Source organism: Leucoraja erinacea, chromosome 9, assembly GCF_028641065.1.
Source record: "Leucoraja erinacea ecotype New England chromosome 9, Leri_hhj_1, whole genome shotgun sequence".
NCBI lineage: Eukaryota > Metazoa > Chordata > Chondrichthyes > Rajiformes > Rajidae > Leucoraja > Leucoraja erinaceus.
The window spans coordinates 64,863,226-64,880,093 of NC_073385.1; the positions used below are offsets into that span (position 1 = coordinate 64,863,226).

The 16,868-nt window shown below is 41.1% G+C and overlaps 1 protein-coding gene across 1 annotated transcript; it reads left to right on the forward strand.

The window, feature by feature from the left end:
• Positions 1-2,138: 2,138 nt before the first annotated feature.
• Positions 2,139-15,026, forward strand: oip5 (opa interacting protein 5). Its single transcript, XM_055641054.1, has 6 exons — positions 2,139-2,235; positions 7,347-7,494; positions 8,665-8,731; positions 10,270-10,392; positions 13,154-13,235; positions 13,479-15,026. Exons 2-6 carry the CDS (start codon positions 7,359-7,361, stop codon positions 13,623-13,625), a joined length of 555 nt encoding a protein of 184 aa, XP_055497029.1. The 5' UTR covers positions 2,139-2,235; positions 7,347-7,358; the 3' UTR covers positions 13,626-15,026.
• Positions 15,027-16,868: the final 1,842 nt, after the last annotated feature.

Sequence of the window (16,868 nt, forward strand, 5' to 3'; positions counted from 1 at the left end):
TGAATACTGTGGGCAAGAAGAGACAATAGAGCATGTCATTGTACATTGTGAGAGGTATGAAGAGGAGAGAGGACGGATGAGAGAGCAGTTCAGAAAAGAAAGAGTACAATTTGATTTGATAGATATTTTGCAAGGGAGTTCATATAAGTGCTATCAAATCCTGTTGTTTTTTCTTAGGGTAACCAATTTGTTCAGAAGGATATAGCTTATTAGTACAGGTATATGTAATGGTGTTGTTTGATCCACACTTATCCCATTCATTAGCTTGCATCTGAGTAAAATTTATTTCAAAACGCATTGATAGTTTACGATTATTTAAATGGTAAATGTAGCTTCAGGATGTAGCTATAGGATGTGCTCCTATAAAGTGCTGGAGGAACAGCCAAAAATCCTATAGCAAGGATCTTTGGTAACAGCGGGGCAGACTCATTCATTACTTATTCAATGAGCTTTGGCAAGTTATTTTTGATATGTATTGATGTGTATTTGTGAGTATGTGTATATAGGCACACACACACACACTCTGAACTGTTTTCCTCTCGTTTATTATATTGTTTACAGTGTACTGTGATTACATATTCTGTTGTGTTGCTGCTAGTAAGATTTTCATTGTTCTATCTGGGACACATGACAATAAAACACTCTTGACTCCTTACACCATCTTTTCAAGCAGCACTTTCCCAACCACTGTTCAAAACGTTTCTTTATGTTGACGATTTATATGTCTTGGTTGTCAACCCTTCCATTACCAAAAACAGTTTTTCCTCTTTTACCAAGATTATTCGTGATTCTAAGGGGTGCGGGAGGCTCGGGACGGGGAGAATGTTTTGTGTATGAAGGAACTGCAGAGTTCCAGAGTTACATCGAGGATAGACACAAAGTGCTGGAGTAACTCAGCGGGACAGGCAGCATCTGTTATGGGGAAGGACAGGCATTTCTTTGGGGACTGACATCAGCCTGAAGAAAAGAGAGAGATTTCTATATGTCCCAAAATCGAACAGTGAAATTCTTACTTGCAGCTGCACACAGATATGTAAATGTAGTTTACATAGTAAATATAGTTTATGGTAAATAAATATATGTAAATATACCCGGACTGTAAATATAGTTAGATAGACACAAAGTGCTGGAGTAATTCAGCGGGACAGGCAGCATCTCAGGAGAGAATGAATGAGGGACCTTTCGGGACGATATCCTTCTTCAGTCTGAGGGTCAGGTGAGGGGGATATGAAGATAAGGAAGCGGAAGGTGTGAGAACGAGACATCAAAGGGGGTAGAGATCAAGGAAAATATAGAATAGACCATTGTTAGTTAGGAGAATGTAACAACAAAACAAACATAAAATGTAATTGGGGGCAGTCAGACAGATGGGAGAACTGGGACGAGGGAGGGGATGGAGAAAGAGGGGGAGCAAGGATTACTTTAGAGAAGTCAATATTCATACCGCTGGGGTGTAAGCTGCCCAAGCGAAATATGAGGCGCTGTTCCTCTAATGATTCAGATTCAACTTTAATTGTCATTGTCAGTGTACAGTACAGAGACAACAAAATGCAGTTAGCATCTCCCTGGAAGAGCAACATAGAATATGATTTCAATAAATAAATCTATTTACATGTATACAGACGTAGTGTTTTTCCTGTGGGAGGAGTGTCGGGGGGGGGGGGGGGGGGGGGGGGGGGGGATGATTGTCAGTCACCGAGGTACATTTTTGGCCCGAATCGTTGTCTATTTCCTTCGCTCCATAGATGCTGCTGCACCCGCTGAGTTTCTCCAGCTTTTTTGTGTACCACCGAGGTACATTGTTGAGTAGTGTGACAGCCGCAGGGAAGAAGCTTTTTGTGTCTTTTTTCGCTGTTCCTCTAATTCGCGCTGGACCTCACTCTGACAGTGGATGAGGCCTAGGACAGAAGCAAAGATCCTATAGCAGAGCAGATCTTTGGACAGAAGAGTCAGTGTGGGAATGGGAGGGGGAGTTAAAGTGTTTGACCAGGAAGATCTGGGCGGGTTGGATATAGATGGGGCTCTGAAGGTGTTGGCCCTTTGGTGCAAAGATCCTATAGCAGAGTTCTGCTATAGGATCTTTGCTTTGGTGTTGGCTGTGAAAGCTGCGCAGGCGCGGTAGCCAGTGGGCGGGTGGGCGGAGGCAGGTCACGTGAGCGGGGCTGTTTATGTTTGAATGGCGCGGGAGGGCGGGAGCTGAGTAACGGCCGGTGTTACGGGCAGAGCCGGCGCCGAGTAAGTAACTAGTCGGTCATCTCTTGACGTGCTCAGTATAAAAATAAAAAGGGGGGAGGAAATGTTAGGTGTGGACGGCTGGGCCAAGAGGCTCTCATGCCAAAGGTGGAGTCGCTCAGAGGGAGGGAGGGAGGGAGACTTGGTGCGAGGTATCACCTGAGTGCAGAAAGTACACGTGTAGAAGGAAGGAGCTGCAGATGCTGGTTTAAACCGAAGACAGACACAAAAACACTGGAATAACTCAGCGGGCCAGGCAGCATCGCGACAGAGAAGGAATGGGTGATGTTTCGGGTCGAGACCCTTCTTCAGACCCGAAGTTCCGAAACGTCCACCATTCCTTCTCTGCAGAGATGCTGCCTGTCCCGCTGAGTTACTCCAGCTTCTTGTGTCTGTCTGCAGAAGGTACATCTTTGCTTTTAGGGTCATCTGGTGACGATAAAAGTATTCCAGCACCAACGGTTGTGGGTGTGTGTATACATATATATTTTTCCAATATGTGTACAATATATGTTCACTCAAAGTAATACATGCAGCGCACCTAATGCAAGCAGCACGTCCTTCCTGGTGTTTCATGTGCCAACCAAATCAGTGTATAATCGTGCTGTTGAATCTCTAGGAGCTGAAAAAGGCTCTCGACCTGTAACGCTTTCCCCAGAGGAGCTGAGTTACTCCAGCTTTTTGTGTCTATCTTGAGTTTAAACCAGCATTTGCAGTTCCTTCCTACACTCTAGCAGTTTGAGTTTGGTCCACATTCCAGCATATGCATTATGCTTCCAATACATACTTGTACAAGGCATCAATGCCACTCAGGTTTTGTCTTGGAACAATGCACACATCAAATGTTTGTGAGGCTGTTATTGTTTATTGTATATTTATTATTTCTGGTTTTGCATTAATGTGAAACTGGCAAATAAGAATGTCATAGATCCTGCTCCAGTGCACATGTCAACTCAGCTAAAAGGTGATGGGAGATAGCGCAGGCAGATAATAAGTAACGAAAGTCCAAAGAGATTTTATATATATTAAGGAGAAGATGTTAACAAGGTAAGAAGGGGGGAAAATTCTCAAGTATGTCTCCTCTGTTTTTGCTGTGGCGAAAGAATGAAGTCTGTGGAAATTGGGGACAAATAATGAAGATGGCTTGAGGACAGTAACATGGTAACAGGCCCTTTGGCCCAACTTGATCACGCCAACCAACACGTCCCATCTACACTAATCCCAACTGCCTGCTTTTGGCCCATATCTTACTAATCTTTCCTATCTATATACTTGTCCAAATGTATTTTTAAATTTTGTGATATTACCTGCCTCAACTATCTCCTCTGGCAATTCGTTCCATACACCCACCATCCATTGTGTGGAAAAAGTTGCCCTTCAGTTTGGTATTAAATCTTTCCCCTCTCACCTTAAACTTATGTTGTCTGGTTCTGGGTAAAAGACTGCATTTATTCCCCTCCTAATCTTGTACAGCTCCATAAGATCAAAGATTCATAACAAGAGTAGTTGAGTTTCATAACAAGAGGAGTTGAATATAGGAGCAAAGAGGTCCTTCTGCAGTTGTATAGGGCCAAAGTAAGACCACACCTGGAGTGTTGTATGCAGTTCTGGTCCCCTAATTTGAGGAAGGACATTCTTGCTATTGAGGGAGTGCAGCATAGGTTTACAAGGTTAATTCCCGGGATGGCTGGACAGTTATATGCTGTAGAATGGAGCGGCTGGGCTTGTACACTCTGGAGTTTAGAAGGATGAGAGGGGATCTTATTGAAACATAGAAGATTATTAAGGGTTTGGACACGCTAGAGGCAGAAAACATGTTCCCGATGTTGGGGGAGTCCAGAATCAGGGGCCACTGTTTAAGAATAAGAGGTAAGCCATTTAGAACGGAGATGAGGAACCACTTTTTCGCACAGAGTTGTGAGTCTGGAATTCGCTGCCTCAGAAGGCGTTGGAGGCCGGGTCTTTGGATACTTTCAAGAGAGCTAGATAGGGCTCTTAAAGATAGCGGAGTCAGGGGATATGGGGAGAAGGCAGGAAAGGGGTACTGATTGGGGGTGATCACCCATGATCACATTGAATGGCGGTGCTGGCTCGAAGGGCCGAATGGTCTACTCCTGCACCTATTGTCTATTGTCATCCCTCATCCTCCTGCACTCCAAGGAATAAAGTCCCAGCCTGCCCAACCTCTCCCTATACCTTGAGGCCCTCGAATCATGGTAACACACTTGTAAATCTCTGCACCCTTTCCAGCTTAACATCATCTTTCCTATAGGGTGATTTCACGAAAGGTCACTGGATCATAGATCCTCACCCACGTGACCGCAAAATCCAACTGGGGTACAAGCGTCACTTCCGGTACATGTTATTGATGCTGAAAACGCGCACTTTCACACCCGTTAAAAACCGCGAAAACGGCCCGTTTTTGAGCTGTAAATAACTGTGCCAGTCGGGGTGACCGTGAGGCACAGTTATCTTACTTTACAGTCCAGAAGATAGATAAAAACAAAGGTAAATACAAGAGGGACCTGAAGGGGCAACAACAGCGGAAGTGGTTAGCGGACATTCGCCGTGGAGATATAAATATTGAAAATATCGGGAATTATCGCGTTTGCTCGCTGCATTTCATCAAAAGTAAGGCATTATTGACGTTTTATCTTTATTCATTTGTTATATAAAAAGTTGTAAAAGTGAAAAATCCGTCAGTAAAATTGCAAAATCGCCCATGGTTCTCAGGTGGGTTTTAACATGCAAAATGAAAATGCTTCTGAAGCTACATTTACCATTTAAATAATCGTAAACTATCAATGCGTTTTGAAATAAATTTTACTCAGATGCAAGCTAAGGAATGGGATAATTGTCAGCTGTTAATTGGACAAAATCAGGACATTTAATTATTTGCCAAAATATATTTCTCAATGTTTCTTGTTTAAAGCGTGCACAATCACCCAAACTACTTATTTATTTTACTGACGGATTTTTCACTTTTACAACTTTTCATATAACAAATGAATAAAGATAAAACGTCAATAATGCCTTACTTTTGATGAAATGCAGCGAGCAAACGCGATAATTCCCGATATTTTCGTTCTTTATATCTCCACGGCGAATGTCCGCTAACCACTTCCGCTGTTGTTGCCCCTTCAGCTCCCTCTTGTATTTACCTTTGTTTTTATCTATCTTCTGGACTGTAAAGTAAGATAACTGTGCCTCACGGTCACCCCGACTGGCACAGTTATTTACAGCTCAAAAACGGTCCGTTTTTGCGTTTTTTAACGGGTGTGAAAGTGCGCGTTTTCAGCATCAATAACATGTACCGGAAGTGACGCTTGTACCCCAGTTGGATTTTGCGGTCACGTGGGTAAGGATCTATGATCCAGTGACCTTTCGTGAAATCACCCTATAACAGGATGACCAAGACTGAATACAATACTGATGGCCAATGTGCCTTCTTGCCTGCCTTATCTACCTGTCATGCCACTTTCAAGGAATGATGTACCTCGTTTCCCTTTCCCCTGACTCTCAGTCTGAAAAAGGGTCTCGGCCTGAAACGTCACCTATTTTTTTTTCCCGACATGCTGTCTGACACACTGAGTTACTTCAGCTTTTTGTGTCTATCTATGGTTTAAACCAGTATCTGCAGTTTCTTCCTACATAACTATGTACCTGCACTCTTAGATCCCTCTACAACACTCCCCAGAATCTTGCCATTTGCTGCAAAGATCCTGCATGGTTTGACTTCCTAACCTCGCACTTCTCTGCATGAAACTCTATTAACTATTCCTCAGCCCATCAGGGCTGGGCTGGGCAACTGAATGAGATCCTGCTGCAATTTTTGATAACCATCTTCGCTATTTACCATACCATCCACATTCGTGTCACCTGTAAACTTACTAATCATGGCTTCTACATTCTCAAACAAATTATTGATATAAACCACAAAAGCAGTGGGTCCAACACTGACCCCTGAGGCAGACCACTATTTACAAGCCTCCAGTCTGGTAAATAATCTTCCACCAACACCCTCTGCTTCCTTTCATGAAGCCAATTTTCTAGCCAGTTCAGCTAGTTCTCCCTAGATCCTATGCACTCTAGCCTTCCAGAGCAGCCTACCATGTGGATGGTTTATTGAATGCCTTGCTGATGTCGAGGTGATGCTGGACATCCTAAGATGCATGAAGGTTGATAAATCTCCTGGGCCTGATCGGATATACCAAAGAGCACTATGGCTGAGGTTTATTCTTGTCACATGTACCAAAGTACTGTGAAAAGCTTTGTTTTGCATGCTTTCTCCCAAGAATCTGAGATATATCATACATAGATATAATCCATTCAAACTCAAGCATAAAAGAAGAGTGAAGGGGAAGATTTAGTGTAGGCACCCTGGCTGATAAACTAATCATCATTATACATGGGTGAGGTGCTAGAAGACTAGATTGTGGATAATGTGTGTCTCTATTTAAGAAGAATAGATGTTTATAAGATCATGAGAGTAATAGAAGCACTGGGTCTTTTACCCAGAATTAAGGAACCAAGAACCAAAGGACATGGGTTTTAAGTGAGAGGAGAAAGATTTTAATAGGAACTTGAGGGGTAACTTTTTTAAACAGGATATATGTAATGAGCTGCCAGAGGAGGTAGTTGAGGCAGGTACTACACCCATGTTTAAAAGATATTTGGATAGGAAACATTTGATATTGACCAAATGTGGGCAGATAGGACTCTGCTGGATGGGGAATCTTGGTCAACATGGGCAAATTCAGCAGAAGGGCTGAATTTGCCCTGACTGGTGCCAAGTCATGTTATTCAAACTAGAAAGAGATATGTGAAATGTTGACAAATTGGTCAAAACAAGCTGTCATCTCATCTTATTTGAAGCTCAGTGTATACTTGATGCTTTCTAGGTATTATGTCCCAATATGTAATGCACTAATAAGCTTTACTGTGCTTATAGAATTCAACATTTTAAACATAGCTAGCAACTATTTGGCCTCTTGCATTCATGTTGTGCAATAAAAGTCTGTCGAAGTTGTGAATACTCATTTAAAAATTGTTCAATTTGCAAATCCTTGTTAAAATGACTGTTCTGATCATTTTCCCAATCTTTCTACATGTAGTATCCTTTCCAGATGGATAAAATGGTGACTGGATGTCTGAAGGTGAACGATTGTGTTATATTCCAATGCAAGAAGTGCCACACTGTACTGGGAGATTCTCTGCAATGCTGTGGTTCCAACGCAACACTCAATGTGCTGATATGTTTAAGTAAGGTTTGGGTTTGAATTGTGGATGGTGCACTCTTGCATGTAGATCTCAGACTTGATGTAGGGTGGGTGTTGAGTGACTGCTAGGCCTATGGATATCTGGCTTTCAAATATTGATGCTACACTTTAACTTCCACACGTTTCTGGGATTAGTGGCATTTAAAGTAGGTGGTCACCAATTTCTTTCTTGGAGATTTAAGGATATAGGGAAGGTGTGTACACACTAGTGCAGAAATTCATAAAGAAATATAGTTTTTCCATGTTGACATTTATTTAATGCCTGATCTTTCCTTTTATGCATTTTCTGTGCATAAATGTGATTTCTAGATTGAGAGCATTAAATATTCTTGGGTCTGGTAAGGGTTGATTTATTGCATGACACAAGATGATGTAGACTTGGATAATACTCGCAAGTTTAGAAGAACATGAGGGGATCTAATTGAAACATAGCTAATGCTAACACAATTGATGCAGGATGATGTGTCCCCCAACTGGGCTGAGCAGAACCTCAATCACAATCTCAAGATGAGGGGCTGGCTATTCAAGACAGATGAGAAGAAATGTATCTACCTAGAATCTTTGGAATTTCCCTCCAAAGACAGCTGCAAAGATTTTGTCATAAGCATATTTGAGGCATGTGCATAGATTTTTAAGTATTAAGGAAATTGGGGGGGGGGGGGGGGGATTAGTGCGGCAGAGTTGACCTGAGGGAAACAAAAATCTTATTGAACGAGCAGTTGTGGGGGCAGAATGGACTAATCTTGGGTGACAAACAACACTGCAGTCCATATCTGCTATTCATATCCATATATGCCAATTATATTGAATGATATTGGTGTATTGCAACCTGTTCCTTATCTTGATGCTTCATCAGGACATGATACCTGAAAATAATGACGAGCTTAAATATTGGCATTGTCCATTGTAATGGTCTCTAAATTTAAGATTTGGATTAGGCATCTAGTTTTTGTGTACTGCAAATTATAACCTCAACCTCATTGCAGGAGCTTAATTCTTAAGTACTGTGGCAGAATTCCAGATAGCCATCCCCGAGTACACAATATCCCAGGGTTATGTTGCAGTTGAATTTTTTTTTTAATTTTTCTCATGGAAATAAAGTTTCAGTCAGAGGTCCCATATTAATCAAGACTTTCTGCTGTTTTGCTTTCAGGGGTGACTGAGAATGTGGAACTGGATCCTACTATTTTAATAGAATGTGAAGGGCCGCTGTCTGAATGGTGAGTGTGAATGAGTGAGCTGTAAAAAAATTAACTTTCAGGACTGTTTTCGACATTGAGGTGATGCAACAAATTCTGCGTCTGATAGTTCTCAAGTAGCGATTTCAAATTTCACCTGTTTTATTCCTTATTGGAATTACAAGAGTCTACAAGGATTCTGCATAAAAGGGAGCCAATATCATTTTCAATAATTTTCTGAGCTATGGTGAAAGAGGAGGGAACAGGGGATTTCCCAACTTACAATGGGACTTCTGTCCAAGAGAGAGAATTTGTAAGGAGGAAAAGTTCAGTTAAATGTTAGTTTGATTTAGAGATACAGCATGGAATCAGGCCCTTCGGCCCGCTGAGTCCACGTCAATCATTGATCACCTGTTCACACTTGTTCTATGTTATCCCACCTTTGCATCCACTCACTACACATTAGGGGTGATTTACAGAGGCCAATTAACTTACAAACTGGCATATCTTTGGGATGTGGGAGGAAACCGGAGCACCTGAAGGAAACACATGTGATAAGAAGAAAAACGTGCAAACTCCACACGGAAAGCTCCCAAGGTCGGGATCGACCCTGGTCTCTGGCGCTGTGATTTATCAACCCTACCAGTTGTGCCACTGTGCTACCCTTGGGAAACAAACCTTGGATGGATTACATTTGATTTTGCTGTAGTTTTATCTTCACATTATAAAAGTATGTTAATCTGTTGGAGAAGGTGCAAAGAAAGATGATTCTAGATCTGTGTGATTAAACTTGGAGAGTTGAGAGATGACTATCGCAATTGGTTTATTATTGTCACGTACTGAGATACATGACAAGGTTTGTTTGTGTGCTATCCAGTCAAATCATACTAGCCATTTACAAATACAATTGGTTGTGCAAACTGATAAATACCAGAGTGCAGAATATAGTATAACAGTGTTATACCTTTACAGTTACAGAAAAACTGGTGCAGATAAAAATAAGTGCAAGGGTTGCAATGAAGGTTGGGAGATCGGAACTCTGCCCTTAGCTTGTAAGAGCACTATTCAATAATTTGGTAACAGTGAAGAAGAAGCTATAACTGAATCTGGTACATGCTTTCAAGCTTTTGCATCTTCTGCCAGACAGGTGGGGGGGACAGGTTTGGGTGATGAACAGAGCTACATCCACAAATCTCTGCAATTTCTTGCGGTCTTGGACAGAGCTCTTTCCCAACTAAACTGTGATGTATCCCAATGTTGTTTCTATTGTGCATCCGTAGAAGTTGGTCAGAGTTATTGGAGACATGCCAAAATTTCTCACTCTTCTGAGGAAGTAGAGGTGTTGGTGTGCTTTCTTGGCCATGGTTTTCGTGCGGTTGGTCCAGATAGTCACAGTCCTACGGTTCAAAAGTGTCCATATGGTTAGAATTGAACGATTTATTTGAAATAAAATGATGTATAAGTTTGATGGGGTGTGGTTGGAATGCAGTGGATGAGACTTTGCAATTGTGATGTCAACAAAATCAGAAATATGTTTGAAGGCTTACTTTCCATTACTATGTATTGTTCTTTGTTTGTAGCCTTTACAAGTGCCTGTACTGCAAATGCTGCAAGACCAATGTGGGCATCGTTCCTTTCTCTACAACAGACGTGTTGGCTTGCCTGCGTGGACTGTACTGTTTGGACAAGGAAATGTTGCACTGGTGAGTAGAGAGCAGCAGCATTGTTTGAGATCTATGCATATTTTTGAACAATATGTGCACGTCATTGACCTTTTCTTTCTATTAGAACATAGAACTCGGGAACAGGCCCTTCAGTCCATGATGTCTGCCGAACATGCTGCCAAATTAATCTAATCATATATGTCAATAAATGATCCACATGCCTCAGTTTCCTAAATGCTCACGTGCTTTTACAAATGCCTTCTAAATGTCACCATTGTATCTGCCACTACCAGTACTCTCTTGGCAGTGTGCTCCAGGCACTTACCACATTCTAAGTACTAAAAAAAAATACTTCCCTCACAGATTTCCTTTGAACTTTCCTCTGTCACGCCACAACTATACCCTCTAGTATTTGAGATTTCCTTGCTGGGAAAAAGACTTGGGAGTCAATAAATTGATCCGATCAATGGTTCTCATAATTTTTTTTAATGTTACCAGGTCTACCTCAATCACTGATGCTCCAAAGAAACCAAATCCAACCTCTCCTAATAGCTAATCCACATCCTTCCTGTAATGTGGTAACCGGAACTACACACAATACTCCAAATGCGACCTAACCAAGGTATTGCACAACTGCAGCTTGACTTCCCAACTTTTACACTCAACATCCATAATATAGGCTACCTGCCGAACAACTTTGTCATCTTATGTCCTTGTATTTCAACTTTCAGGGGGCTGTGGACTTGTACCCCAAGAACACCAGTGGCAACATACCTTCAGTCAGTGAGACAGCCTCCAATACTCTCTGTATTCTGTAAACAAATCATTATTTTGAATCCAAATACACCAACTCATCATGCATCACATCAGTCCTAATCTTCTGGATCAGCGTACCATGATCAAACGTTTCAAATACCTTACTAAAGACCAAGTAGGCAACCAAGTTGCTTCAGTGTTTGAATGCCTCAGATCTGTAACCAAGTGATGTTTCTGGAATGTAACAATCTGAGTATCATTTTTTGGTCTCACAGCAGTGTATTGTATAATATGCAGGCACTCACCAACTTATGCAATGGTTACTTTCTGTGGCATGCGGTCTTTTTTGTAAGCATTGTCGGCTTGAGTTGCATCTCGCCATTGAACCGTCTGAATTTGTAGTCAGCAGGGCAGTACTCTGCATATCGCCAACATGAGGCCCTTTCTGCTGCGAGGCCTTTTGGGAAAGCACCGCTGCCATTACCGGCTGTCAACCTGAAATTATAATTTGCCTTGGTTGCACTAGAGATGGAGTATAGAACTGTTCATGCTATTGCAAGTTTACATAAGTCGCCTATTACGTAAGTCGGGGAGTGTATTGTTTGTAGACACAAAATGCTGGAGTAACTCAGCGGGTGAGGCAGCATCTCTGGAACGAAGGAATGGGCGACGTTTTGGGTCGAGACCCTTCTTCAGAGTTTCTGCGACTTGTCTGCTCTCTAGGGCAAGCCAGCTGCTATTATTGACGTTTCATTCTATGTACTATTGCAAACTTTTTTGTGAAATTGGATGTAATGTAATTGTATTCCTTAGAATAAAGAAAAGAGAAAATTTAAGAGATGACCATGATGTCCAATTTTAGAGAAATTATTGTAACAAATTTGAAAGCTGAGGGTTTAGAGAGAAATGTTATCCACTGGTGGGGGTCTGGTTCCAAGGAAATAATTTGGAAATCATTCAGATATGTTAGGAAACTCTTGAATGAAGAAGGGTCTCGACCCGAAACATCACCCATTCCTTCTCTCCAGAGACGCTGCCTGTCCTGCTGAGTTACTCCAGCATTTTGTGTGTCTCTTGTATCCAATACATTTTAGGTGGAAATTGTAGATACTCTCCCATAAAAAGTAGTTGATGCTAATCCAAGTGACATATTGGTCTGGGATCCTTCATTAGACTGGACCTATTTAGCAGCCAAGGTGCTTTCAGCAGACTCCAGTACTTTCTGCTGAGCATATGTCTATGTATTTTCCATTCCTTCCTATTGGTACTTTTTTAGCTGTGAACATTGTTGGTGGGGATGTGATGTTAGTGAGAGCTGCCATTTGATCTGTAGATACTGGTACTTACCCTGATCCTTCCCCTCATCCGTACACTCATCTCCCTTTCCCCTTTATACCCCTCTTTCCCCTCCTTCTGTCCCCTTCCATCTATATCCCTACCTCTGGCTTCACATTTCACTCCTTTTCTTCTTTACTTATCTCCTTTTCACTTCCAGCCTTTGTCACTTGTATCACCCATCTCCCAATCAACAACCCCTCATCTGTATCAACTATCACTTGGTAGTTTTGTTTTGTGTGTTTTTTAACCAGCTTTATCCCTTCTGCCAAAGATGAAGGGCCATCTGTCCATTTCCACCACAGATGCTACCTTGACCCACTGAGATCCTCCAGCACTTTGATCAACATTCCATCTTCTGCAGTCCCTTGTGTCACCGGTATAGCTAGTTTAGATTGGATTTGTGCCTCAATGGCCAATTTTAAGGATTGAGAGTCACTTTAGTATCGTAGTTTGTGTGTTCCAGATTCATATTGAGACTCTTAACATTTCAATAGGATATTGAGTGCTGGGGTGTCATTCTTCCGAGTTAGGTATTATATTATATTTAAAGGTAAAGGCCTAACAGCTTATTTGGCTGGATGTAGAAATCCTATTAAAGAGAAAGATTTATGACATTGTATCCCATGCATACTACACTGATAATAATCCAAATATTTATTCTTAGAAAGAAATCTGCAAATTCATCAACCCATATGTTACCTTTCAGCTACCAGTTGCAAAGCAATTCTGTCGTGGAAGCCTCATCCCTGAATCTTGAACCACAGAGCTTAACCCAGCACATAGGAGAGGTAATGTTGAGTTCAATAACTCCTACCCTAGATCTTGGGAAGGGAAGACTGGTGGGTGGAGCTGGGGTTGGCTGTGAATTGTTTTTCTCGTTAATCCTGTGTAGTTTTTGGGATATGTCTAGAATTGTGAGTTTTCTTCACCTGACTTGGCACCAGCCAGTGAGTGAGACTGCCGGGTACTTGTACTTTACACGCTATATGTATTTTGCACATCGTTCTGACTGATTTCTCTCTAACTTGCAGTTGAAAAGGCAGATTGTGGTGGCTCACTATCGCCTGATAACAGCAATGAAGGTGTTGGAGGAAATTATCGGAGACAAGGATGGGCTTGGGACAAGCACCCTTGACCTGCAACATGTGTCTAAACCAGAGAAGATATGCAAGGTGTAGGAAGGAATTGATTGCGGCTGCTGGTATACATCGAAGATGGACACAAAATGCTGGAGTAACTCAGCCAGACAGGCAGCTGCCTGGCCCCTTGAGTTACTCCAGCATTTGAGTTTATGAACTGCAGGTTTTCACGTTTGCTTCAATTTAGACAATCAGAACCACTGTTCATCGGCTGAACTGTTAACGGTATTCGAAAGGGCATTTTGCCTTCTCTGAATGAATTCTGGCTGTGTTTGATCAAAGAGGGTCTAGTGGAGGAAGCAGCACTAATTTCTTTACTACATGTGAACGCCTTTGCTGTTGGTTGTTGTGAGATTTGGTTTGTGTAACTTTCTCTTTGATTATGGACTCTTACACAAGTGCTTTGCCAGATCAAATCTACTTCAGTGACACCTGATATTTAACATTCAAAAGCACCTTCTTTCAGTGTTCACTTGGTTTGATCAAGTCCACATCATTCGATATAGATGATTTCAGATTATATTACAGATGTACAGTACACCCCAGTCCTGACTCAGTCCTGCTTTCTGACATTGAGCTGTAATGTATCTGCACAGTCGTTTCTTGATCAGCAATTATGTTTGTGTAGTTAAATTGTACATTAGGTGCCTAATTATCTTAGTTCACCATGCACTGCTACTATGAACAATAATTTAAATATTTGTCCAAGCTCTCCACCCACGGTTGTGGTTATAGGTCACGGGGCAATGTGATCGATTAGCGTTTCAGAATGGCCATTGGCTGAGTCTTTCACGAACAGCTAACTATCCAAACTGATTCTAGCTTTAAGCGTCGGAGGAGGGGCTATGCCTTACCACGTGTTGCTTTCTAACACTTAAAATAGAGAGGTAATGATCAGCTTTAATACTGATCAAAAAACAAGGTGAGTGCTGTTTACATGTATTCCAACGTTAATCGTTCATGCCACAGTTGGAAGTGTTGGTGAATGTTACTCGTGCAATAAACACCAGATGGTGCTAACTTTTAATATCTTCAATAATTGGTTACCAGTTGCCTGAAATGGACACAAAACAGAATTCCATTATCTTGGATTAGTCCAAATGTGGAGTTTTGTGCTTTGTCCAAATTAGTGAACTGCTTTGTGGAATTTTGTTCTGGTTTGAATTACATTGTGAACAGGTCATACAAGGCGTGGTTTGGAACAAATTCAATGATCTTATATATTTTCTGTCTCATTATTGATGTTTTTGACATTTTGTAGAATAACTGGATGAGTCCATCCATTTGGTTCCAAGACAGGTTTGAATTTATAATAAATAATTAAGTGTCTGTAATACTACCATCCTATTTGTGCTTGTGACTGCAGACTATGACACTTTCTAATATTGAGTTAATTAAATTAAGTGTATAATGATCTAAATAAACATTTATTCGACTTCACCCATTTTTTGCTGGATATTTATTCCGTGAGAAAGATCACAAAGTCTGGTTTAACTTTGATCGCAATGTTGCTGGTATAGTTTAACAGCAACTGGCCTGTAAATTGCTAAGGTCAATTTTTCTTCCAATACTCTGCTGGCGATGACTTGAGGGGTCTAGTTTCTGAATTTTATTTTTTGTGCTAATGGAAATCCTAGCCTCCAACTCTATATTTGTCCAGGCTATTTATCATATTCCAGACCTATTGCGCAGAAAGCCAACAGGAGGAATGATTCCCAGGCAAAATTAATGTTAGATGTAGTTTCAGATTTTAAAGATCCAGTGTGAAGATGCAGTGGGGTGGTTGCAATGGAAAAGATTTGACTAGAATTTAATTTGTGCATTGCCAGGGGTCAAAGCTCTACCTTGCAGAGAAGCCATTGGACCCAACCAGTCTGCACTTTTAGTCCCGATTCCAGCAGCTGCAATCTCTTGCACCTCTAATCCACACCTTTGTTTACCTTGTTATCTGCCTGTTTCTGTCTCTATTCCATCATTTCTTAATGACAAATGCCTTAAACCATGTAAGGGCAGAAAATAATCTGAAACCTTAGTTTAAGAAGTATCTGCTCCTTTTGCAACAGATAATGTTTCAGCTCAATGGCCTAAGCAATGTTCACTGTTTCTTGCTCCATTTGGGTGTTGCCTGACCTGACTCTGCAACATTTCTCACAGTATCTACAGCATTTTCCTTTTTAAACCTGTCTTGTTCTGTATTTACTTTGCAAAAATCATTTTTGGCTGGATTATTTATTAACAGAATACCAGACAAAATAAGCAAGTTAAATGGAAGAATTCAAATTGAAGTTGGTTTTATTTATGTTTGCAAATAAACTCTTAAAATATTGGAACTAATTGTTTACATTATTAACATAAAGCCTACTGATGATCCAGTAATTAGTTTAGTTTGATACAGCGTGGAAACAGGCCCTTCAGCCCACCGAATCGGCACTGACCAGTGATCTCCGCACACTAACATTGGTCCTATACACACGAGGGACAATTTACATTTAAACAACCCAATTAGATACTATAGACCTGTACGTCCTTGGAGTGTGGGAGGAAACCAAAGATATCAGAGAAAACCCACACAGGACACAGTGAGAACATACAAACTCTGTACAGATAGCACTCGTAGCCAGGATCGTAACTCGGGTCTTTGGCGCTGTAAGCCAGTAGTTATAGGCAGTAGTAATATTTGGAATGGGATCATTTGAGTTAAAATTGTAATTTGTATGCAAAATTTCGTTACTATCTTAATTAGGATTGGCTAAAGAATTTCCTTGCTATAACTAGCATTTTTACATCAACTAGAGGTTTTTTAAGTCATCTGAGGCAATGAAAGAGATCCAGAAGGGTTTGAACAAGGTCATGCATGGTGGTGAACACATGAGGCAATTTCTTTCCTTCAATTGGGTGTGTCCGTGGCAAGTGTATTGATAAATACTTGAGGCTATCCTTTAAATGGTTAATGAGGGCTAGAAGATCATATTTTTTAAATTCTTCCCAGAGATTCAACGTTGTCCATTTCCCAATGGGAAAGAAATATGATCTGTTGACTTAATATATGAGCTAATGTCATGACTTCTACCATTGTCAATTCAAACAGTATTCGGGGAATGCTGCTAATCTATGATGTTCAATCCTAATGATGCACCATTGTTATGATCTGCAAACAGGTTCGAGGAGAATAGGTGGACAGATGCCAATATACTCATCAGTGTAGGTTTTGTTTTGAGGAGGTGGTGCTCAGCTTTTAAAGAAAGTGGGGACAATGTATAGGGAGTAAACAATGAGGAGTCG

Bases quoted from the DNA above. Each gene is read 5' to 3' on its own strand.
- oip5 (XM_055641054.1), top strand. From the start codon at position 7,359: ATGGATAAAATGGTGACTGGATGTCTGAAGGTGAACGATTGTGTTATA. The intron at 7,495-8,664 runs GTAAGGTTTGGG...TTTTGCTTTCAG, and splicing joins CAATGTGCTGATATGTTTAA to GGGTGACTGAGAATGTGGAA. The intron at 8,732-10,269 runs GTGAGTGTGAAT...CTTTGTTTGTAG, and splicing joins GAAGGGCCGCTGTCTGAATG to CCTTTACAAGTGCCTGTACT.